At 40.0% G+C, this 24321-nt stretch overlaps 3 protein-coding genes and 1 pseudogene across 7 annotated transcripts in view; 3 read left to right on the forward strand and 1 right to left on the reverse strand.

Annotated features, from left to right (window-relative positions):
* LOC129749969 (rRNA-processing protein UTP23 homolog) overlaps window positions 1-8780 on the reverse strand; it is an 81135-nt gene extending 72355 nt beyond the window's left edge. Inside the window, exons 1-3 of the mRNA XM_055745128.1 lie at window positions 8446-8780; window positions 6959-7931; window positions 6768-6894 (exon numbers count right to left, since the gene is read on the reverse strand). Of these exons, the coding sequence (XP_055601103.1) occupies window positions 7278-7931; window positions 8446-8565 (774 nt within the window). The 5' untranslated portion in view covers window positions 8566-8780 and the 3' untranslated portion in view covers window positions 6768-6894; window positions 6959-7277. The remainder of the gene's footprint in view (window positions 1-6767; window positions 6895-6958; window positions 7932-8445) is intronic.
* Window positions 8781-15055: 6275 nt separating this feature from the next.
* Window positions 15056-16176, forward strand: LOC129747455 (ubiquinol-cytochrome-c reductase complex assembly factor 2). Its single transcript, XM_055741692.1, is given in 3 exon segments — window positions 15056-15250; window positions 15314-15578; window positions 15671-16176. A coding segment is annotated over 1 exon segment (306 nt). The 5' UTR covers window positions 15056-15250; window positions 15314-15578; window positions 15671-15689; the 3' UTR covers window positions 15996-16176.
* Window positions 15995-17040, forward strand: LOC129741994 (probable methyltransferase-like protein 15 homolog; annotated as a pseudogene).
* A 359-nt stretch (window positions 17041-17399) lies between these two features.
* Window positions 17400-23531, forward strand: LOC129747482 (enhancer of mRNA-decapping protein 4 homolog). Of its 5 annotated transcripts, XM_055741728.1 has the most exons (11): window positions 17400-17592; window positions 17646-17751; window positions 17839-18007; window positions 18079-18284; window positions 19010-19646; window positions 19704-20668; window positions 20735-20977; window positions 21042-22009; window positions 22131-22296; window positions 22359-22893; window positions 22957-23531. In XM_055741728.1, the coding sequence occupies exons 3-11, from the start codon at window positions 17952-17954 to the stop codon at window positions 23138-23140; spliced, it is 3960 nt and encodes a 1319-aa protein (XP_055597703.1). In that variant the 5' UTR covers window positions 17400-17592; window positions 17646-17751; window positions 17839-17951; the 3' UTR covers window positions 23141-23531. The 5 variants fall into 5 exon arrangements, with proteins under 5 accessions (XP_055597703.1, XP_055597702.1, XP_055597701.1 ...); XM_055741727.1 differs by having other exon boundaries at window positions 17400-17751; XM_055741726.1 differs by having other exon boundaries at window positions 17646-18007.
* Window positions 23532-24321: the final 790 nt, after the last annotated feature.

A 24321-nucleotide genomic window follows, 5' to 3' on the forward strand; every position in this document is an offset into this window, starting at 1 on the left:
GGTTTTTCGTTGGAATAAAATTGTGGAAGTTGATCGCAAAACTTATTTTTTGGCAATGTGTGGTCAAGAAACTTACAGCGAATTAAAGTTGCTTCATCCAGGTCAGGATTTATCAAATCAAACCTACGAAGACATCATAACCTCATTAAAAAGGCGTTTTGATAAAGTTGAAGCTGATATGTTCCAAAGATACCAATTTTATAATATGGCACAAGAGGAAAGTGAGAAGGCGAAGGACTTCATCCTGAATGTGAAGCTGCAAGCTGAAAGTTGTGCTTTTGGGGATTTTAAAGACACCGCGATTCGGGATAAATTGGTTTGTCAGTTTTTGACAAAGATGTTCAACAAAAACTGCTAGAACTTGAAGATTTAACTCTAGCGAGAGTGGAAAAATTTATTGTCAATACTGAAAGTGCAGGAATTAGAGCTCGTGAGATAAATGACCGGCGATTAACAGTTGTAGCTAACGTCGATACCAAAGAAAGAAACGTTTTTAAATCTGAGCACCGATCAAGAAATCGTGATGTTAGAATGCCTGAAAATAGATATCGTAATTTCCGCAACAGTCGCAGTAGAAGCAGAAGTCGTTCGGTTTCCGGTGGTCGACGGTCGTTTTATTGTACTTACTAAAGAAGTATTGTTTTGAATTAAGAAATAAAAAAAGAAATTAACGGGTCAACTTTGTATCGAGCCCAGTTGCCCAAACGTCGAGCAGCACGGATTATTTCGAAAAGCTACGAGAGGAAGTAAAATCCAGTGAATCGGAGTCGGATGAGGAAACCTGCAGATTTATACCATAAATCTAATTAGTGAACCTTGCGTGGTGGTCCGCAGGCCCATGCGGCCCTCATAAGTTGGGAACTGATCGAATCGAATAATCTTAGCCAGATTCAGAACACGGGTTCAGAACACGGGCCTTACAATGGTCCAGTGTTATGCGCCAACTGACGTTGCCGATTTGCAGGAGAAAGAGCAGTTTTACAGTCAATTGAACAGCGTGGTTGAGAGAATTCCGAAGGGTGACATTCAAATCCACTTAGGCGACTTCAACGCAAAGATTGGCTCCGATAATCAGGACTTTGAGCGCATCATGGGGCGCCATGGCTTAGGACAGATGAGCGAAAACGGAGAGCTGTTTGTAGAATTTTGTGGCAACAACAACAGGGTGATCGGTGAATCGCTCTTCCCCCATCGACCAGCACATAAGGTCATTTGGGTATCCCGAGATGGCCGAACAGAAAATCAAATTGACCACATCTGCATCAGTCGAAAATGGGGAAGGAGCCTTCTTGATGTCCGCATCAAACGAAGCGCAGACATTGCATCTGACCTCGTCCTTGGCGAGATACGACTGAGAGTTGCGCGTGTCCAACGGCGCGAGGAGAAAGTCGGATGTCGATACCACGTCCGTCGGTTGGAGAATCCAGAGGTGAAAAGGGCATACGTTGAGCAGCTAGAATCCCGAGCCTCGGAGCTGCCGACAGACGGAACAGTCGAAGAACAGTGGTGTGGAATCAAGAATGCCTTTATCACGACGAGCCATGGTGCTCTCGGTAAAGTTTGTGGAAGACGAAGTGAATGGATGTCGGATGAAACCTGGAGGATGATCGATGATCGGAGAAAGGCGAAAGTCGGAATTGAGCAGGCATGTACCGGGTCAACCAAAGCAGCCGCCCGCTTACGATATGCGGAGCTGGAAAAGGCAGTTAAACGAGCTTGTAGACGAGACAAGAGAGCCTGGACAAACTTCCTAGCCGAAGAGGAAGAAAGAGCAGCCGCCATTGAAGATATACGATTATTATATGATATTTCTCGCCGCCTTAGTGGTGCAAGGACTAATGCAAGAATGCCGTTGAAATACCGAGCAGGTCAGCTGCTGACAGATCGAACAGATCAGCTCAAGCGTTGGACTGAGCATTTCGAACAACTTTTCCGAGTTACAAATAGCAATGGCCAACAGAACCCGTAGCTCGAGGCACCCACAGTAAGTCGCATAAATGGCGTCAACTCGGGAGCGCCTTCGCTGGCTGAAATAGAAGCGGCAATCAAAAACATGAAATCCAACAAAGCGCCTGGAATTGATTGCATTCCTGCTGAAATGCTCAAAGCCGACCCTGCCTTGTCAGCACAAATGCTGCACCGTCTTTTCGCTGACATTTGAGATACTGCAACATTCCCGGCCGACTGGATGCAGGGTATCCTCGTAAAGGTCCCGAAGAAAGGAGACCTAACAGAGTGCGGTAACTGGCGTGGCATAACTTTGATCTGTACAACCCTCAAAGTACTCTGCAAAGTGATCCTCAACAGGATTCAGGAGAAAATCGACGCTACACTCCGTCGGCAACAAGCTGGATTCCGATCCGGACGATCATGTGTGGACGACATCACAACGCTACGAATAATACTGGAACAAATCAACGAATTCCAGGACTCTCTTCTGCTTGTGTTCGTTGATTTCGAAAAAGCATTTGACCTACTGAACCACGAAAACATCTGGGCTGCTCTTAGACGACGAGGGGTCCCAGAGAAACTAGTCCATCTCATCGAAGGCATTTTCGTGCAAGGTCTTGCACGACGGTGTCTTGTCCGAACCAATCCCGGTAGCTGCTGGAGTGAGACAAGGATGTATTTTGTCACCGCTGCTTTTTCTCATCGTAATGGATGAGATCTTGACTGGATCGATTGACTGTAGACCAAACCGAGGATTGCCGTGGAATCCATCAATGGAGCAACTGAACGACCTTGACCTGGCAGACGATATTGTTTTGCTCGCCCAAACACAACAAGACATGCAGAGCAAACTCGACGACCTCACCGGAAGCTCCAAGGCAGCAGGTCTCAAAATCAATGTCGGAAAGACCAAGTCGATGGAAATCAACTCAGAAAATCGTTCCAATTTCGTGATAGCTGGACAACAGGTTGAGACAGTGGAGTGCTTCCAGTATCTTGGTAGCCAGATTACGCCTGATGGTGGTACCAAGAAGGACATCGAAACCCGGATCAGAAAAGCCCGATTTGCGTTTGCGAGTCTCCGAAACATCTGGCGCTCACGCCAGATCTCTCTACGAACTAAGATCCGAATCTCCAACTCAAACGTAAAATCCATATTGCTGTACGGGTGTGAAACTTGGTGCACATATGCGCTGACGACGCGAAAATTGCAAGTTTTTGTGAATCGCTGCCTGCGGAACATCATCCGCGCTTGGTGGCCTGGCAACTGGATCTCAAACGTTGAACTTCATCGCCGGTGTCATCAAAAGGTGCTAGAAATCGGGATTGGGGAACGTAAGTGGAGATGGATTGCGCACACGCTGCGAAGAGATGAAAACGAGATTTGCAGAGAGGCGCTTGACTGTAATCCAGATGGGCATCGAAGAAGAGGCAGACCCAAAAGCTCGTGGCAGCGAAGTCTAGCCGCACAGTTGACGAGAACCTTGGCTGGCAGCAAGTGAAGACGCTGGCTCCGGATCGCCAGCAGTGGAGATTTTTTATCTTAGCCCTATGCGTCGGTCAATCGGCGCCGGACCCTCAGGTAGGTAGCTAGGTTGCGTGGTGGAGGTCGGGTTGAAGGTCGTTTTTTCCGCATGGAGATCGATAGCGGTTCGGCTGTGTCGGTAATGGATGAGAACGATTTCAAGAGTAATTTGAATCATTTGTACCTTTCGCCATACAAAAACCATCTAATCGTTGTTGATGGTACCAAACTTGAAGTTTTAGGTAAAGGTGGAAGTCTTCATGAAAGGTCTTGGAAAAAAATACTTAGAGCTGGTGGTGTTGAGAAATAATTCAAACTTACGCAGAATTACTCCTCTTTTTGGCCGCAAATGGCTGGATGCTTTCTTCTCAGGTTTGAGAACCACCTTTTCTTTATCTTCAGTCAACCAGATATCTACCAGATATCTGATGAGGTGGTGGAATATATCAAGTGTAAGTTTTAACATATATTTAACAAAACCTTTTCTGATCATATAGTTGGTTACAAAGCAGAGTTGTTTCTGAAGTAAGATAGACCAATACTCAAAAAAGCATATGGGGTTCCGTTGCGTTTGAGACAAAAGGTAATTGATCATCTGGATTTTCTTGAAAAAGAGGGAGTTATCACACCAGTTGAAGTCAGTGAGTGGGCTTCTCCAGTTATTGCGGTGATGAAAAAAGATAATGACATCCGTTTGGTCATTGATTGTAAAGTATCTATTAATAAATTAATTATACCTAATACATACCCACTCCCAGTAGCGCAAGATTTGTTCGCTTCTTTGGCTAGAGCTAAGGTGTTTTGCTCGTTGGATCTTGCAGGAGCATATACGCAACTTTTACTGACAAAAAAATCTAGGAAATTCATGACAATTAATACTATTAAAGGACTTTTTTGTTACAATCGTTTGCCTCAGGGGGCATCATCATCTGCCTCTATTTTCCAGAAAATAATGGACCAAATTTTGAAAAATTTATCAATGGTATTTTGCTATTTGGATGACGCTTTAATAGCAGGAGTAAATTTCGAAGACTGTAAAAAGAAGCTTTATATTGTTTTAGAGAGATTGACTAAAGCAAATGTAAAGGTAAACTTTAAGAAATGCAAGTTTTTTGTTTCGTCTTTACCTTTTCTTGGCCATATTTTGACTGAGGATGGTCTAAAACCGTGTCCTCAGAAAATTGAAACTATAAGAGAAGCCAAGTCTCCAAGAAACATAACGGAACTGAAGCCGTTTTTGGGTTTGCTGAATTTCTATGGTAAATTTATTCCACATTTGTCCACCAAATTGAGTTGTTTGTATAATTTATTAAAGAAAAATGTCCACTTTCAATGGAATGATGAATGTGAAAGAGCTTTTGTAAACAGCAAAAACTATTTGTTAAGCTCAATTTCGAGGTGGATTCTACAGTTCTTCCTCCTTTAGAACGTTTATAATATAAATGTTCAATTACAAATCACGAACAGATTATTTTATATCTGATTAGAATCCATTGAATTTAGAACTTTAATTACATGTATCGATTTTATCTAATAATAAAGATATTGATTTCTTTTCTCCATTACTTTTTTTTTATCTTCTTAAACCACTTGTCACATTTTCTGCAACCATATACTTTTACCTTCATATGGACGTAAAATAGATTTCCTTGCATTCCGCAATGATTTGGCCATCCTTCCTCATAACAGCACCATCCGGTTTGAATTCGACTTGCACTCCGACTTGAAGCAACGCAGCCAAAGAAAGCAAGTTAAGATTCGGATTGCATCTGGACTTATCGGGCCTGAGCATCCTAAGAACTTCTTTTTCCTGAGCAATCCGACCGCCTGTGGCCATAAACTCTACATCCGAAGCATTTGCTAGCAAACTTCCGTCTTTCCATCAGCATTCCACTTCTGTATTTTCGCCAATAAACGCTCCTTCACACTCCCAAGCTGGATCTTGGTATGGAAGATTCTCGAAAGCCGTGGTGACCACATCGTACGATGCCGGAAGCAAAATGAATAACTGGCTCACCTGGTTCAGTTCCGTCGGAGTTGCCCTAGCATCCTTGAGTTGCCGAACTAACTCGCTGAATTTTCGGAAGTGGTCCTTCAGGGCGGTTCCTTCGTCCATTCGTAGAAGAGCCAGCGATCGTCGAATGTAGGTTTGAGCAGCAAACCCATTTTGAGCATCAAATGTTTTGGCCAACGAAGTCCACATCTTTTTGGCTCTCGGTTTATCTCGGACGTATTCCAGGTGGCAATCGGCGATGAATGCTCCAATAACGCCTTGGTATTTTCGTCCATCTGCTTGAAGGCTGTGTGGGTTATACTGAATACTACTAATGCCCTGAGCATATATGAGTACCCTTTCCTCTAACTCGCTAGTCGTTGTTATGCATCACTATTACAACGGACCTTAATTGTGGCTACCCGGTCAGTTGGCAGCTCATCGTCAGCTTGGCCATTCTTTCCGCCGTCTCCGAGGAGGGTCCTCCTCAACAGTTTTTGGATACAGTTCAATGAACAAATCTGGCACAGCAACGTGTCTTCAAAATCTTCATAAATCTATTAACTTAACCAGGTTTTTTCGCTTGTTTGATGGCTTAACACCTTAATGTTACCATACCACTGATTTGCAATCTTAACCTGCTCGAAACCGATTGCACACCGTGTGAGAAATGGAATTTTTGTGTTTTTGCCAGAACAATTAGTTAATATTAGTTTACTATTGCTCGGAAAAATGATATTCCTATACTGATGGAATCCGCAAAGCTTAGGCAAAATGTATTAACAATTGGTTTTTATCAAAATCAAACGGCTTAAGTTATTTAAGAGTAGAGTACTATGAGTTCGAATGTCATGAAAAGGCCTCCGTCTCGAATGGGTTAAATACAATTCACCAACCAAACCACAATACTTAAACAAATGGTCCAATTTTTCTTTAATTGTAGTCTGGATTTAAGAGATTTTGAAGGTTTGGCAGTTATTCAACGTGTTACTGTCATCACAACGCCCGGTTGTTTATTTACGCTTGTATAACAAATATCACAAATTTCTGGCTACCATGGATCATTCTGCGAATTTTGAAATTGAGGAGCAATGTCGACGCTAGGTGGCAGTGCAGTCGCTTTTGCGAAAAATTGGACGAAATATTCTTTAGAGAGTCATGTCTGTATTAGTCTGTGGTTTGACGGTTAGTGTTAGATTTCGTCGATAAAATGAACCATTTTTACGTCAATCCCAAGTACATCAACTTGAAACTATGTAGCTAGTTTCAAAATAAAAATGGACAAAAAATATAACTTACCTTTTTCTATTGATACAGGAATTCAAACCCAATCCTCTCCGTCACTCGACTAGGTTGGCGTTTTATTCTTGACTGTTTTTCAGCTATTCAGACTATTTTCTCTATTGGTCGAAATGTTGATAGATACCTATCGAAATACCACCAAAATGTAAGTCAGCAATTTGGTTACTATTGATCGGATTGTTGATTACCACTAGCTGCATCTGTTGTTCCTGACTCTGACGGCTTTTCAAATATTCAGTTGTGTTTCTTTCTGACTTCAGTTTCAATCACCTTCAATTCTTCGAGAGTAACACAAGTTTATTCTTTTCGCTATCTAATCATTTGAATAATGATGAAAATTTTCACATCCTGTTCCACGGCTTACTAAGTTGTTGGAAAAAATCAACTTGATAGCGGTTGCTACTCAACCGTAACTATGGGTAGTTCGGGGCAAAAACTACGGTTGCTGCTTAACAGATACATGACATTCTTCACTTCAGTTCGGTGTTCATACAAAAAATGTAATTATTAAACAGCCATGGGTTTATTTTGCTTCAAATGCTCGACGACATGTTTCGACAATTTTACTCTTTTCCGTTTACGTTTTTCGACACCACCTCCCTGCGTAGATGAATCCTTCGGTGACACAGCGGTTATTTTTTTCTCTTTCTTAGATTTTTTGCAGGACAGTGGATTCGGATTTTTATGCTTCTTTTTCTTCTTTATCGGTTTGTGTTGGCTATCGTCGACCAGAATTCCCTCCTTGCGCTTCAGATCGGTCAACGTTTTTTCGTCCACCTGGCGAAGGTCTACCTTAGCTCGACTTTTATTCGACGCTGCCCGAACGCTGGAGTCCGATGGCTGTACCAAGGTGGGAACCAAATCGTTGTGCAAATAGAACAGCGGGATTCCCGGCCTCGATTGGATCCACTGCTGCAGGTCGCGATCCTGCGAGGCCACGATGTAATTGCAAGTTTTGGTCATGGCCCGGATGCAGGACGACCCGGGGATCGGATGCTTTTCGTGGCCACATTTGTGTACCAGAAATTTTTTGAGCAGCTGACAAACTGCCACCAGGGGTCCACCGATGTTTTCCGTTTCCGTGATGATGCACGCGGTAACGATGGGCTTCAGCTCACATTGGAAGTATTTCTTCAACTGGTCTTCTATCTGGATGCGCGCCTAGAACCGTTGGAATAGTTTGCTTTAGTATATTATATAAACATAAGGTAATTTCTTTATTTACAAATGGTTTTAACAAGGAATTTTAATTATAAAGATTTTATGTGCCGGGAGATCGCGTTTTAAAATTATGTTTCAAAAAGATCTTATCATAGAACATTTGAAATATCGATTCAGATTACAAAGAAGAATTTGAAAATCAAGACATATCAAGAGTCCAAAATTCAGACTACCTGCCAAATTTATAGCTTGAAGTATTTGAACAATGTATTAGCAAAAGACAACTTTGAAGTTTAATTCTAATTTTAATTTTATTGAGTAACGATAGCCTTCTTTGGAACTACATAAGGTTGAGGAAACTATGAGGAAGCAATTTAACATTGGAGAATCAACGTTAAGTTTTTTTTGTACCTGGTGGCAGTTTACTCGGCAAAAAAAATAGTTCAATGCCTTAATAAAACATTAATAATGTGCTAATAAATGTGCTATTTTGAAATATGATGCTGTTTCTTACCTTGTAAGCAGCATGGCAAAACGTGCCATCGATGAGCACCAGCAGCGGTTCCCGGAAACCGAAATTATTTATATAGAAGCTCATATACTTCCGAGCTTTTTTATGTTTGGTAACTTTCATTCTGACCGAATATGACCAATTCTGCTTTATAAAACAGCGGAATTACGCTAAAAACGTGAAATAGTTATGCTGCATTCGAACTGTTTACGTCCGTATATTTTGATTTTGAAGGAACTGATCAGTGTTGCCAAATACTCTTATTGCGACTTTGCAATCTTATCCTCTTCAAAAATTTTACGAAGATTTGTGGAAAATGATAAATTTATAAAGAAATAAAATTGCATGAAACGATTCTGAACGTATTATTTCAATAAACAAATAAAATTATAAGCTTTTTAATCTGTATGATCAAGCAAGATGCAATATCCTTTATAACTTTGGATTGATTTTCTTACTAGTTGAATTGGCATCACTGCCAATGAAATTTGAACTGCTCGAAAAATGATTCGAGCACGTGCTCGAGTATTGATGAACAAGGGGCCCTTTCATAAAAGTTAAAATCAATGCCAAATGCCAGCGGCTGTGAAACCCACGTAAAACTCAAACTTGGGAACAAAATTTAAAAAAAATGGACAACTTTTGTAAACCAAAAATCCTAATTTTTTGTATTTCCCATAGTAATTTGACTTTTAAACCACAATTTACCTTCAATGGTCAAAATGGAAATGGTATGGAACAGTTTCATCAGTGGTTTCATTTCACTAATCCACGATGATAATCAACACAACTAAAACAAATCCCAAAAACGACCATTTTGTAGGCCGACTACCCGATTTTTGTACTGCAATGCAAGTCTTTGATGTTATTTTTCTCGTCTCATCTGAACACGCGTTACAAGTGTGCGAAAAGGATGTTAAAAACTACTCTCGCCCGATCGAGTTCCTGACAGGGAAGTTGTCAATTTTATTGAATTTTGAGAAGTTTCACACATCTCAATTTCGGGAAACATTGGGTTTCCGCAAATCACTTGAAGTTAATTTTTCTGAGAGTGTTATTTGTTTGATCGATTTTAGAGCAAAATCGACGAAAGTTTTGACAGAGCAGCAGGCCTGCACGCTCATTTTTATCTAACCATTTATGGTTACGAAATAACTATTTTATGGTTTTTGCTCCCAAACTATCAATTTGGTTATTTTTTAAGATTTTTTCTTCGCGGAATTTTAACCATTTTGGTAGTTTTCGTGTATTAACCACAAAACGGATTGCGGTGTTTACATCGATAGGGTGTACATGTGTGTTTTTAACGTGGATTATTTATAAAACCAAATTTTAAATTGTCGTATTGTTATTAGCCTTAGAGATTCTGTGATATATTCGAAATAAAGATCTGTGATATTTCCTGTGATAGAGTGCAAGTGGAGTGACGAATTATTATTATTCGTCCCGAAATGAGGGAGAAAGATGCTGCTCCAGATGGAGTAGCATCAACAAACAACTTCAATCAACCGATGGAGAGTTCCGGATCTTTAGAGCGGATGGAAGATGGAAACACAGAAACACCGGTCAACAACGAAGGAGTAAACAAGGACAAGACAGAATCGGAAAAAGTATACATAAATTATAACTACAAGACAGGTGATTGCCGGCCGTATCGAGTAGTAGTAGAGAGCACGGAAAAACAGAAAGTCGTAAATAGGCTACAAGTCGGAATTCTTTTACACCAAAATGGGTTTGACAAATCGATAGAGGATATAAATAAAACAGGTAAAAATAAGGTTACGGTGTATGTTGGGAACATAAAAGACGCAAACAGATTGGCAAACTGTAAAAATTTAAACTTAAAAGGCTATAAAGCATATATTCCTAAGCAATTCGTTACAGTAACAGGTGTGATCTCAGGGATACCCTTGGAGTTGAAAGATGAAGAAATTAAAGATTACATTAAGGCAAAAGTAGAAGTGGAATCAGTCTTTAGAATGCATCGTTTTAAAGAAAAAAAAAAAGAACCAACTTACAAAATGGGTGTAGTTTTTCGTAGCAACATTTTACCTTCTGACATTAGTATTTGTTCCGTAATTCACAGAGTTCAACCGTTTGTTCGAAAACCTGTGATTTGTTTTAAATGTTTACGTTACAACCACTTGTCCAAAAACTGTAAAGCGTCCAATGGAAAATGTTTAAACTGTGCAACGGAGCATCCTGCTGACAATAGTTGTAATATTTTAAAATGTTTGTATTGTGGAAGTAGTAATCATAAGACGATTGATAAAACATGTCCCCGATGGAAAAAAGAAATAAATATTCAGGCAATTATGGCAAAAAAGAGCATGACTTATCAAGAAGCGAAACAATACTACGAGATACCTACAGAAAATATGTTCGATGTACTAAGAGTTTCCGAAGAATTTCCTACGCCAGCAGAATCCTTTTCTAGAGTAGCAGCAAAGGGCCCAAGATTTACCCAACAATCACAACAGAAAAATAGTGATTGGAATCATAATGATAAGAGAAATAGGTCAAGAAGAGAAAATAAAAATGAAGAAATAGTGCCAGGAGTGGCAAGTGTGTTGGGAATGAATCAACAAGAATTCGCCAAAAAAAGAAAAATGGAAGAGGAACCTAGAGGAATGGGTTTAAACAATAAACACAAAACTGAAGAGTTAGAAAGGTTGAGAAAAGAAATAGAAGAATCGGTTAAAAAACAATCACAAGAAGAGTGGAAAAAACTAATAGCTACAGTATACACGAAATTAGAAATTATAACAAAAACCCATGGCAAAGCAGGAGGAGATGTTTCAGCATGCATTATTGGTGAATTGAATAAATTGGTGGGACTGTCAGGAGACAGTTAGGCTTATATTATCAAATTCAAGGTTCTACAAGCGAATATTCAAAGCTTGTTTAGAAATAAAAACGAGCTAAGCCATGAGTTGTATACACAAAAATACGATGCGGCTTTACTATCTGAAATTTGGGTTAAACCGGAACAAATATCCACAGGTAGATGGAACATTCAAGGTTACCATCGTATTCTTGCTCCCCGTAGAGACGGGTTTGGAGGAGTAGGAATATTTTTAAATGAAGATTTGAAATTTGAAGAAATTAATCTATCCAAATCAGAAGATTTTGAAACATTAGGATTATACATACCTACGATAAAATTAGCTTTGGTGGTTATTTACGTAAATCCAAGAATATCAACAAACATTTTAGAAGCAGCAATAACTATCTTTTTCAACGAACTCTCGAAATTTGAAAAAATTTTAGTAGGAGGAGACTTCAATAGTCACAATGTGATATGGGGTTGTAATGACACCAATACCAAAGGAAAAATAGTCCATGATGCTATAGTGGGTTCTAATCTCATGCTACTTAACACTGGAGTCTCCACTTATTTACCTCCAATAGCTAATCAGAGGTCAAGTGCGATAGACCTGACACTATGTTCAACAAATCTATTCGACATAGTTCAATGGAAAGTGATAGAGAAAGCTTTTGGTGGAAGTGGACATTTGATAATCGAAACAAACTTAGATCTGCGAATCAAAACCAAACAAAAATACTTCTACAATAGAAAAAAGATAAACGAAGAAATAGCACTAATAAAACATTGGGAATTTGACAATCTGAAAGATATATCCAAGCTTACTCAAAACATTAGCAAAAAACACAAACAAATAAGCACACATACTCCAAAATATTACTGGAGCTCAGATCTATCAAAACTATATGAACAAAAACAAAACGCCCTTAAAGAATACAACAAATACAGTAGCAGTGAAAATTTGATACAATGGAAAAAATCTTCTGCAATATTTCAAAAAGCCAAACTTCAACACATTAAAAACAAAATGGAGGAACTCTCTGGTTCTATTGATCCGAGAAACACGCAAGAAAACTGGAAGCTTGTAAAAAGATTGAAACTGCGACCTGTAGTTAACCCTAAAAATAACCCAATAATTAATAGTAAAGACATGGCAACAGAATTCCTATCGCTGAACTTTGGACCATCCAATTCAGTAGAACCACTACCACCTGAAAATAACACAAGACCAACTATATTAAAATACCAAAACTGGAAAAACTTTCTTAAAAACAAATTACCATCATCATCACCAGGCACTGATAATCTCAATTACGGTGATCTAAAAAATCTTGATTTCCACTCGGTAACAAAAATAATTGATCTTTTAAATGAAATGTGGAGAAAGTCCACGTTAGATAATCATCTAAAAGAAATAAAAATTATACCCATTCTCAAACCTAATAAGCCTTCCAATGATGTACGCTCTAGCCGACCTATTGCACTACTACCAACATTAGTAAAAATTTTAAATGCAGCAGTCCTAGAAGATATCCAAGAAACATGCAACAGAAACAATATTCTTCCAGACCTCTCTTTTGGATTTAGAAAGGGAATGTCCACAGAACATTGTGTGACATTCGCTACTAATACGATAAAAGCAGCAAGAAGAGAAAACTACACAACAATTGGTGTCTTTTTTGATTTTTCAAACGCTTTTAACACAGTTAATGTTGAAAAATTATACAGAATAATGCTGTACAATGGTTTCAAACAGGATACTTGCACATGGATTTATAATTTTTTGATGAACCGTAAAACTCTAGTCTACACAGAGCAAGGAATTGTAAGTCATCAAATTTGCTCTGGAGTACCACAAGGAGATGTCATGTCGCCTGTGTTATTCAATATTTATACTGCTTCACTACACAATACTAACCTTGACCCAGATGTAACTACACTACAATTTGCCGACGATTTTTTCAAAATTGTTAAAGCAAAATCACTGTCACAAGCAACAAAGAAAATGCAATATGAAATAGACAAATTTGTGACTAAAGCTACAGAGTTGGGGTTACATCTTAATAGCTCAAAAACAAAAGCAATGCTATTTAAAGATAGTGATAAACAACTCCATTTGACGATGGGAGGTGAAACATTGGAAACAGTCAGAAATTACAAATATCTAGGAATAACACTTGACCAGACATTAAAATACGGCATACACATCAAAACACTAAAGCACAGTATACTGGACAAACAAAACATGCTGAAAATAATAAGTGGTATCAAATACGGCGGCACTCCAAGAGTATTAATGCTATACCATAAAGCTTTATATGGAAATTTTTTAAACTATGGAGCTGTTATCTATGGATCATCACCAAAAAAATACTGTGATATGCTGGAAATCACGAATAGACAATGTCTACGTATTGCTACAGGATGCACGAAAACTACACCCATAAATACCCTAGCTGCTATAGCAGGAGAAGAACCACTAACAATCAAACGAAACTACTTAGCCAAAAAACGAATTGCCCTTCACATACACCGAAACGATTTAATCGCGCAACAACTTCATTCTTTAGACTTGTTAAATATAAAAAACGAAGCCCAATACACATTCATAGAGAAAATTTACATACAAAATGCTGAAAAATACCAGAAGATTTACACAGAAACAAAACCTAGAATAGAGATTAAAGTAAAAATTGAAGAACAAATGATAGGATCGGGAATGAAAAAGAAACAAACGTCCCCTATTGTTCTGAAAAAACTTGCACAAGAAATGATTAATAATCACTACAGCCACCTCGATCAATGGTACACAGATGCTTCAATTAGAACAAACAAATGTGGAATAGGAATTTATGACGCAACTTCCGGCTCCAAGATAAGCATGAGTCTAGCTAATGAAGTAAGTATAGCGACTGCAGAACTAATAGCAATTAGAGAAGCACTAGAACAAGCAGACAACACAATCACTGGTGTGGTAATATTTACCGACTCCCAAACAGCCTGTAAAATCCTCAGTAGAGACCTGAAAAATAAGAAATTTGATAAAATCACCCATGATATATGCACAATAGCGACAATGAAAAACGCCACAATCCAATGGATTCCATCACACGTTGGAATTGATGGCAATGAACACGCAGATACTCTGGCTAGACAAGGATTAGATGGACCGATCATGATAGAAAATAAACTACGACTTGATGACGCATACAGACAATTTAAATTTGAATCGCTGCAAAATACAAACTCTTGGTACAAAAACATCGCAAATAAAGACAAAAAAGGAATCAAATTTTATGAATTCCAATCGAATTTTAACAAGAAACCATGGTATTGGAATATTGAGCTTAACAATATCCAAGTTCGAACATTAAACCGATTACTCAGCGGGCACGACTACTCACCGTACTACCTGGGAATTATGAAAATTCGTGACTCGAAACTATGTGAACTATGCGATACAAACTTCACCACAGAGCATGCCCTGTTGAACTGTGTTCAGTTCAACCATATCAGAAACCATTATGATTGGGATCGTTACTCCAATCTACTCGAGATGGTTCAAAATTTCGAAGAATCAAAACTAAGAGAAATTCTTAGTTTTCTGGAAAAAGCGAGATTTAAAATCTAGAGTCTGGAACGACAAATCAAAAACACAAATAATTAAGGAACACCCTACGATGAAAAACAGAAATACAAACACAAACAAAAAGTGGTGATATAGAGTATCATACTCTCGGCCAACCCAGTCAAATTGATACATACATACATACAACCACAAAACGGTTGAAAAACTTTTCCTCGCCATTTTATAGTTAACGCGTAGAGCAAACCGAACGCGAACGAATTAAATGTTTAAAAGTAAATCTGTTCCTGTGATCCGGATGGAGCTGGGGCTGGTCGGTCGGCGTCTCCGCTGGAATATCACTGTCTCAGGAAACTCCCGGTACATTCAGTGCTAGAAGCAGAAAACTTGGACTGGTAATTTTTCTTGTATTCGGTTTTCAATATTTCATGTTTATAACTATTGGATATTTTTTTCAGCCTGTCGATTTTTTTGCCAAGTTTTTGGTAAATTTTGGCTAAATCCGCCGGTGAAAATCAATCGAAAATGAGAAAAAAAGCCACTCCGAAAAGCTCCGGTCAGAAGAAATCAGCATCATGGCATAGCAAATGGTCCACATCATTCGGGAGGCGAACAAAACTGCTTGGAAGCCGCTGCCCTAGAATCGGTTACTAACCCGTGGTGCATCCCAAACACGGCAGCATTTATCAAAAGTTTTTTGAAGCCAAAGTTATACAACTTATTGTAAGTATTCTACCTAATTTGTCTCTGAAGTGTTTAACGTAGCCTTGCAGTTACAATTAACTATTATAGTTATACAAGAATTTATATTACAGCTTCCGGTCGGTGCGTATAATGTCCCAGCACTACAATCGCTTTCTCAAGCTGCTGGAACGTTGGCCGGTGGATCAGAGTAAAATCGGGCGGGATCTGGGACAGTTTTTGCGGGATCAGCTGGCCGGAGTGCTGGGTGGTGTCAACATTATTGCCGTGAACGACGAAAATCTATCGTGACAGCATCGAGCGTTGGAAAATCTGGTTAACGACGTGCACCTGAAGGCACACCCGAGGATGCTTCAATCGACTGCCACCGGGCTGTCCGAAGAGCAGTGCCGGGACGTGCTTTCATCGGAGTTTATGGAATACTTGAACAAGCAATGATGAAGGTATTAGCCGGCGGTGTTCATAGATTAGGATTAGTTTTAAGCAGAAACTTTGCCACGAATGTTGGCCATGTTCCGGTTATGGCCCGGTCACGTTTTTGAAACCTCAGAAAGGAGAGCTATTTGTGTGCGCGGGAGGTCACACCAAAGAAATTTAAAAAACTGCTCCGGAAGCCGAAACTATTGCATTGGATCGAGATCCAATTGCTCATAGGATTGCAACTGATTTGGCTTCCTGTTACCCGAAACAAATCATACCTGTACTTGGGAGGTTTTCCGAGCTTCCCGCAAAATTGCGAGAATTAAAGATTCGACAAAATTCCATTTACGGATTCATATTCGATTTCGGTTGTTCCTCGATGCAGTTCGATGAAGGACTGCGTGGTTCTTCAATTAGCAGAAACGGTCCCCTGGATATGCGAATAGATAAGGATCGATACCAGGACAGTCCAACGGCCGCTGAAGTCTTGGCCAAAATTGACGAAACCGATTTGAGCCGGATATTGAAAATTTACGGGGAAGAAAAACAGTACAGGAAAATTGCCATAATCGAGGCTCGTCACTCAATGCGTACAATCGAAACCACACACCAGCTGGCCGACATCGTTCAGTCCTGCTTCGGAACGGGAATGCACCGATTGGACAAATTTAAAAGACCAAGCCATCCGGCCACGAAAACTTTCCAGGCGCTGCGAATCTTTGTCAACAACGAACTGAACGAAACCAACTACGGGATGCTGCTGGCCCAGCGATATCTAAAGCTTAGTGGCAAACTGGTGGCCATAACGTTCCACTCGCTCGAGGACACTATCGTGAAGCGGCACGTCATGGGTAACGTGTTGAACGATATGGCCAATCGGTTGCCGCTGCGCTACTCCAGCCACACCGTTTATCACGAACGGCAGGCGATGGACAGTCTAGCGAAACCGTGCTCCGGATGGCAGCAACTGACCAAACATGTGGTGCTTCCGGGTGACGAGGAGGTCGAACGAAATCCACGGAGTCGGTCGGCCAAACTGAGAGCGGCGGTAAGGGTGAGTTAAATTTCGTGTTCCTGGTCAGGTGTGCTAAGAAATTGCCAATAAATTCGTATTAGAACGCTGGATGATGATTTATCTTTCGATCCGAAATCTCAATTCTAGTATTTTTAAGAAAAAAATTACCTGTTTTCCTTCCATTCTGCGATATGGTTCAAAATTAACCGTTTTTCAACTTCTCCGCAATAATTTCTTGCGGTTAAAAAGTAACCATATTTCCACTTCTCAAGAGAAGTCAAAAAATGACTTCTATGGAAGAAACCAAAAAATAACTTAACGCGGAAAGGTGTGAAAATGGTTACTTTTTAACGATAATTGGTTAAATAATTTCCAGCGTGTGCGTTGGTCCGAGAGGCGTCAAAAAGCAAAAAAAAATCTGCAAAATTCCTGAAATCTTCTGTACGGTGCGTTTAATTTTCCGTAATTTGTCCGGAATTCTCGAGGGCATAACGATTAAAGGTAGCGAAATAGCTAGCCGTGCAGCAGCCAAATCCGAACCAAGAGTTTTTTCGTTGCGGTCGGTGTTTTCTAAAGCAATAAACCGGAAACAAATTTCATGTAAGACGCGTAACATAACCGGAAAAGCTTGCCGTCATTGTTTTCCTGATTAGGCCATTTTTCTTTTCGAATTGAAATTACTTCGTGACCGGTCCCGATATTTGCTGTGGGATAATCTACTCTCATCGACTAACGAAATCTGAAGAAACTCTTTAAAAGGTGAAATATCACAAAAGCAGAAGTCCTCCCGGATCACTACTTCACTCGGCAGGGATGCTATGCTAATTCTTATTTTCATCGGAGCAGCACAGGTTGGACGGATCGTAGAACGGCTTTTGCTGGGCGGACAACAAGGCTCTTATTTCTGGCTCTTAATATTATCTCGACGCGTTTCCAACGTTTGGCGTAAGTTTCTTCGCATGGACAAGATGGGCAAGGCCGGATCAACCACCGGAAATGCGGCCACAGCTAAGATGTGAGTTGGCATTGGGTTTTTTTTTTGCTGTTTTGTATTTCTCGTTCATTATGTTGATTTGTACATTTCAGAGTGTTTGATAGGGACGAGAAGCAACATTGCTTCGAAATCGGAGGCCAAAGTGTGACCGTGGTCGGAAATGATGGAAAACATGATCATGGCAGCTCCAAGGTCAAACTGAAGAATCTGGTGGACTACAAGTGGGAACAGAAAAACTATCCGGGCCGACTGATCGCGTGCCATCGCGATGGGAAGCTAATTGCATACGCTATTACTGGTGAGTATTGTTTGCTAGAAACTGAGCTCGATGCTGTTGGTAGTATGGTTCTAAAAGAAACTCAGATTTTCTTCAGATCTGCAATGCCAACATCTTGTCTGATCGATCTATCGATCACTTACGAGAGACTTTTAAACTTCACTGAACACACCAGGCAGCTTAAGAAGAGCTGTCAAACTCGACTCAATATCTTAAAAGTTCGAGGAAGTCGAAAAACACTTTTGACGATCTTCAGAGCCACGGTGCTTCCTAAGATATTCCATATATAGGTGGGGCTTCGTTAGGGATGCGGTGCACCCATAATCAAACTTCTTCATTTTCCCGAAAAACGCTTGAAGAATTTCCAATTCTTTCTAGTCAACAGACACAAAAAAAATTCACAACAGCTAACGAAATTTGCTGGCTGACATTTCCTTCTAATAAGAGTTTACAACACTCTTCAGAAAAATGGACAAAACGGGTATTAATCATCCACTTACCTTTTACGTGAAATTTACGAGTTAGTTATGTGGAAGTAAAATAGATACTACCAGGGCATCCTTCATAGGCTGTGCTTACATACAAGACACACGTAGAATCTGTGTTATGCAGAAAAATATTATTTTACGTGAAAAATCCCGTAGAAATCATTTCTAAATTATTTTGCGTGTAGTTGATTCTGAAAATGCTGCAAAAAAACTCGCTTTACCGATATCCCATACCAACTTCTTTTTAACTATTCACAGTAAACCATCGAGCCGAAGGCGTGGTCAGGATCGTGCATTTGCTGTTGGGACAGAGGGCTCTCATCCGGAAGATGACTGGCGAGGTGTTGGATCTGCAGTTTGCGCACATTTCATCGAACGTGCTACTCGGCATGATCGATCAAGTTGCGCTCCACGTGCATTCGGTCGAGATCATCAACGAAAAGGTTATCTGCAACTTGGTTATCAAAATAGACGACAAAATCGAGGACCATGTTCCCCGGGGTGACAAAATATCCTGGTGCCCGTACCTGCAGCATAACGGTTGCGAGGATGAATACGCCAGCACCCTGGTCGTTTGGACCCGGGGCACCACCTTCCAGTGTTACAGTATTAGTTCCGTGGTACGGCACTACGGTGCCCGGGAGATCTTCGGCCAGGACATTACCGAGGGTGGATTCCGGTTTCGTGAGCCATTGCCCGTCGTTTTGGGAGCTATTTTTTCAGCTGACGGCTCTACATTGGCCGTGAGCTGCGAGGACGGTATAATTCGATTCTATCAAGTTTATGAACATGCTAATGAGAAAGGAATGCGGTGTCTCCATCAGTGGAAACCTCACGGTGGCAAAGCTGTTACCAGTTTCTTTTTCCTGGATAACTATACGGAACAGGCGGGAGAGTAAGTAGTTAGAAGTAATAACTACAAAACTAGTGCAAACGTTTACATTTTTTTCAGTCAAACTCTCTGGAAACATGCCATCACCTGCGCAGAAAATAACACCGAGATTAAAGTGTGGTCTTGTGAAACGTGGGAGTGCACACAAACGATCACATTCGAACCAGCCGTTAATCAACCGGAATTGAATTTAAAAGCCGAAATTGATCCAACTTCTTCGTTTTTGGTTCTCTCGGATATGAACACCCGGGAGTTATATGTTTTACAAATACGCAAAGACCTGTGTACCTCGACTACTACAGGAAATGGTACCCTTGCCTCGTTAGCCACCGCTAATGGAAAAAGTTTAACTGAAGATTTAAAATCATCTGAACAAAATTCCACATCCACATCAGAAGTAAGCTCAAGCAGTTCTGGTTCGGTATCAAAGGCGTACGTGAGTTCGATCGCTGAGTTTCCACTATCTTCGCCTATCCTCAGTTTCAATATTCTAAAAGTTGCTGTACGAAAGTGCAAGACAAGTGATGCATATTTGATCGAAGAATTGGATGATTATGATGAGGAAAACAATTCTCTGTATTGTGTGGTTTTGCGAATTTTCCTGGTACAACCTAAAAGTGTCCAGGAGTGTTATCTGTTCTATCAACCTAATGTGCACTTTGATACCGATGTACTCAGCACAATCTCAAACATAAGCAGTGAATATCGGAACATTTCGCATAGTTCACAATCAGCGACATCCAACAAAGATTCTGAATCAGTGGGAAATGTAAGCAACATTGTAACAAACACTGTGAACGCACTCAACAAAAAGGACACTTCATTGTCAAGTTCGATCAAAAGTGTATCGAACGAATCCGACAGATTGAAAGAACTAGATAGGATACAATCTCCTCATGTCACGGCAACCAATATCAGCGGAAATATATCGTTGAACAACAGCGGAAGTGCTCCCGTAATGCCGCCCAAACCCGCGGTACATCTTATGACGCCTGACTCGTTTACTCCGACTGTTGATAAATTAGGTAATAATATTTTATATCCGCCAATTTCTTCCAAAATATATCGAATATCTCTTCATTTTTGTGTAGAAAAATCCAAACATGACGATACAGTAAATCCAGATGTTTTGAACACCATTTTCATGCTTGCAAATGTAACCAAGCAACAGCAACAGCAGAAACAAGCTGCAAACGGTACATCGCCAAACGAGTCTATCAAGGAAAAACCTTCGCCGCTGAGCATGCTCAACATTGTCAACAGCACAATGATAGAGGAACAGGAACAAGCTAAAGTTCGCAAGTCAGTCGAACTACAACAAAAGACTTTATTGGGTAAGTATATCGAGTTATTTTACACTACCGTTTACTAAACTCGAAATGTAAATTCCCTTCTTAGTGACGCCACCTGTTCCGCCTATGCCTTCTGCAGAAATGTTAGCTAGCGGTGGCTCCAGTCCATCGCGTGAAGTTCAGGAAATTTTATCGCTCAAGGAAAACGACTGTCTTAATGAGTACTATGACTCCGACAATATCCTTTTGGATGATACCGATGGGATTGCTGGTGATGATGACGAGTTGAATGATTTGGAAAACGAAATCATCGACGACGAAGACGAGGAAATACGGTACAATTTCAAAAACATAGACGATGATGACGATGAAAAAGAAGATATTCAGCCCCGAAGGGATCAACCAGAACAAACCGAACGAAAGTTGCCTGATATAAATCCTATAAACGTAAAAGCCGATTCCATCCCCGAAAAATCTCTTGCTACTACTGAATCTCCTAGCAGTAGAACCATTGACTGGCCGAAGGTTCCTGGAGTGCCACTTCCTCCGTTGAAAGATCTTCCACAGCCTTCCATGCTTTCCGGCATTGCTGCTATACAACCGAACAAACAGATGGACGAGCTAGCTCAAAAAATGGATCGGCTGTTAAACGTAGTAGAATTACAATCTCGACAAATAACTGAACTGCGTTCGCAGGTGTCCGATCTACAAAAAACGCGTACAGATGATTCGAAGTTACTCAATGATACTCTGCGGGAAATGGAATCCAACGTCATCGAGCAAACGAGTTCCGAAAAGCGAACTCTGTTTGATATTCATAGTGAGAAAATCGAAACTATGTACAGCAAACATTTTAGCAGCTTGAACTTTACCATCATGAACACACTGGAACCGAGATTGACGCACCAGATTGTCAACCGATTAGGGACGAGCCTGAACACTCACCTGGAGAAGACTTGCGAACAGGTCGTGGGCAAAATAATGCTTCAATTTACGATGTCGATCGAACAACAGTTGCTGCAAAAATTCGATAGCGCCCTCCAAGAGGGTGTACAAAAAACTATGCGCAATCAGGTGAGTATTATTGTTTTTTTTAAATCGAAATCACCGCTTTTGGTCTTGAATTTCTGTTGAAGGTGTGAAAATATTGCAAATTGTAAGAACATTGAATCATTTTTTTTATATTTATTTTTAGGTAACTATTGATGCTATCGGTAATTCCGTCTATAAAAGTGTTCGAAAAGCAATGGAAACATCATTCCATGAAGCGTTACGAAACATCATTCTACCGAATTATGAACGATGCTCACAGGAACTGTTTTGGCAGCTGAATAAAGAATTTTCGGCAGGGTTAAAAGAATGTAATGTTCAAAGTCATCTTTTTGAAATACATTATTTTTACTGTTATATTTTCATCTTGCAGACCTCGAAAAAACGGAAACATATATATCATGCAGAAAAGTGAACGAAGAGTTCGAAACCGCACTAAAGGAACAGTTCAATAAGCTGCGGCAGAACTTAACTGTCAATGATCTAGTCCAACCCGCCAGTGTTGCTGCCTTGCGTAAAGAACTAAGCAATGATTTTAAAGAATTCCAAGGAAATTTGCTAAAAATGATTCGGGAAAACGTAAGGACGGAAATCGAGAAGGGTTTGGAGGCTCAAGCTTCTACTCTAGAGGACTCAGTATTGTCAGCGGTGCGGTCGCAAGCACAAACCCCAGCGCCCGCTATTTTGGATCATCCCGAACACATCCGGCAACTACTAGCAACGGGGCGCATAAACGATGCATTCGTTATAGCCCTTCAGTCCAACGACTTGAAACTAGTGGAGTTCACAATAAAGCACGCCAATTACAAGCAGGTGTTCAATCCATGTGCTCTAGAACAACGGGTGCTGCTGTCACTGATTCAGCAGATTGCAGCCGACATGTCCAATATTAACGAGCTTAAGCACAGGTTTGGAATTATGGTTGCGTTACAGTTGATATTTTAATCAGTTTCAATTTTTTTCTTCAACAGGTATCTCTCTGACGCCATCGTTAATCTGACGTTCTTCGACCCCCTTATGAATGAACACATTCATAAGGTCCTTCAGGAGGTAGCTCGTAACATTCAGGCCTTTTTGTCAATGAATCCCGATCACGCACTTGCTACCAGCCTTAAGTTGTTAATGATTGCCATCCAAGGCTGTAAATATGCCTGATCTTTGTGGAAGCAACACCAGTAAAAGGTTCGCGAGGACCTGACAGGCGTTACACATCATTAACAACCTTTGTCCTGTTTAGAATTACACTTTTTATACTATTTTGTTACGATTTCGATCTCACAATGTTTTACCATGATAAGACTAGTTCTTTTAAGGTAGTTGACGTTTCATCTTATTCTAAGCTTTCCTTGTGGGAAGTCTATTGGCAATAAATGACCTGCATTTATTATCTTTTTTTTCCTAACTTCAAAAGTGTTTCCAAGCTAAAACGTAGCAGTGCTTCTGATTATTTTCCACTTTTGAAACATTCGACTTGTATCATTTCTGTGACACTGAAATCGAATAGTATACAAAATAAATCAAGTGTAATCTATTGTTTCTGGATAAACTGGGTCTTATTATTTTTGTTCGCGTACCAGATATCACCATTTCTTTTTTTTTGTAGAAATCGTTCTTGAGTTCCTAAATTTTCTTACATTAAGGATATGGTCAGCAACGAATTTCTAAGTGGTAATTAGTATCTCAGGTCTTTCATATATTTCAATTATTTTTCAATGGGTTGTACATTCATTCAGTCAATGTTAAATGGTAACCCCTTTTCTGATACCTGCCTCTTCTAGCACATGATCAATAAAAATGAGAATGATTTTAATATCTTTATGTAAAAAAGTGAAGAGCGTCATCATCGTGAGAATTGCTAGCTATCAAAGAAAAGTTTACAATGGGTACACCACTTTCGGGACAACAATGTCAATATAACGATTCACCGAAATCCGCCATCTAGGAGAAAGCTGTTCAACAATAAGTAAGGTATTAGTTTGCGAGACACAGGCCGAAAATTTCGCCACCCCCATTCTTACATGCACAGCACCTCTTAGAATCCCTAAGCAGTAAAGCTTCGGCTGTCAAAAGAAGACTAGAACACCAGAGTACAGACAGAATCAAGCAATTAGATACCGTGAAATCTCAGGGCGGGAAGAACTTCCACTCAAAACATTGAAAAGGGCAGAAAAGTAAGTAGGTACCTATTCATTGAAATTTCACTGAGCGGAGAAGAATAAACCTAACGGTTTAAAATCCCAATTAAAAAATCTTAAAACATGTGCAAATGTGTCATAAATTTTATCAACAACCTATCTTCAATCTTCTTAGCCCAGGACAACTGAATTCTCGCTGGT

This window comes from Uranotaenia lowii, chromosome 2, assembly GCF_029784155.1.
Source record: "Uranotaenia lowii strain MFRU-FL chromosome 2, ASM2978415v1, whole genome shotgun sequence".
NCBI lineage: Eukaryota > Metazoa > Arthropoda > Insecta > Diptera > Culicidae > Uranotaenia > Uranotaenia lowii.

What these genes read in the sequence shown, in the direction of transcription:
- LOC129747482 (XM_055741725.1), top strand. Translation starts at nt 17,811, where the DNA reads ATGCTAATTCTTATTTTCATCGGAGCAGCACAGGTTGGACGGATCGTA. An exon ending in TATACGGAACAGGCGGGAGA is followed by an intron (nt 19,647 to 19,703) that starts GTAAGTAGTTAG and finishes CATTTTTTTCAG; the next exon opens with TCAAACTCTCTGGAAACATG. An exon ending in AAAAAACTATGCGCAATCAG is followed by an intron (nt 22,010 to 22,130) that starts GTGAGTATTATT and finishes ATTTATTTTTAG; the next exon opens with GTAACTATTGATGCTATCGG.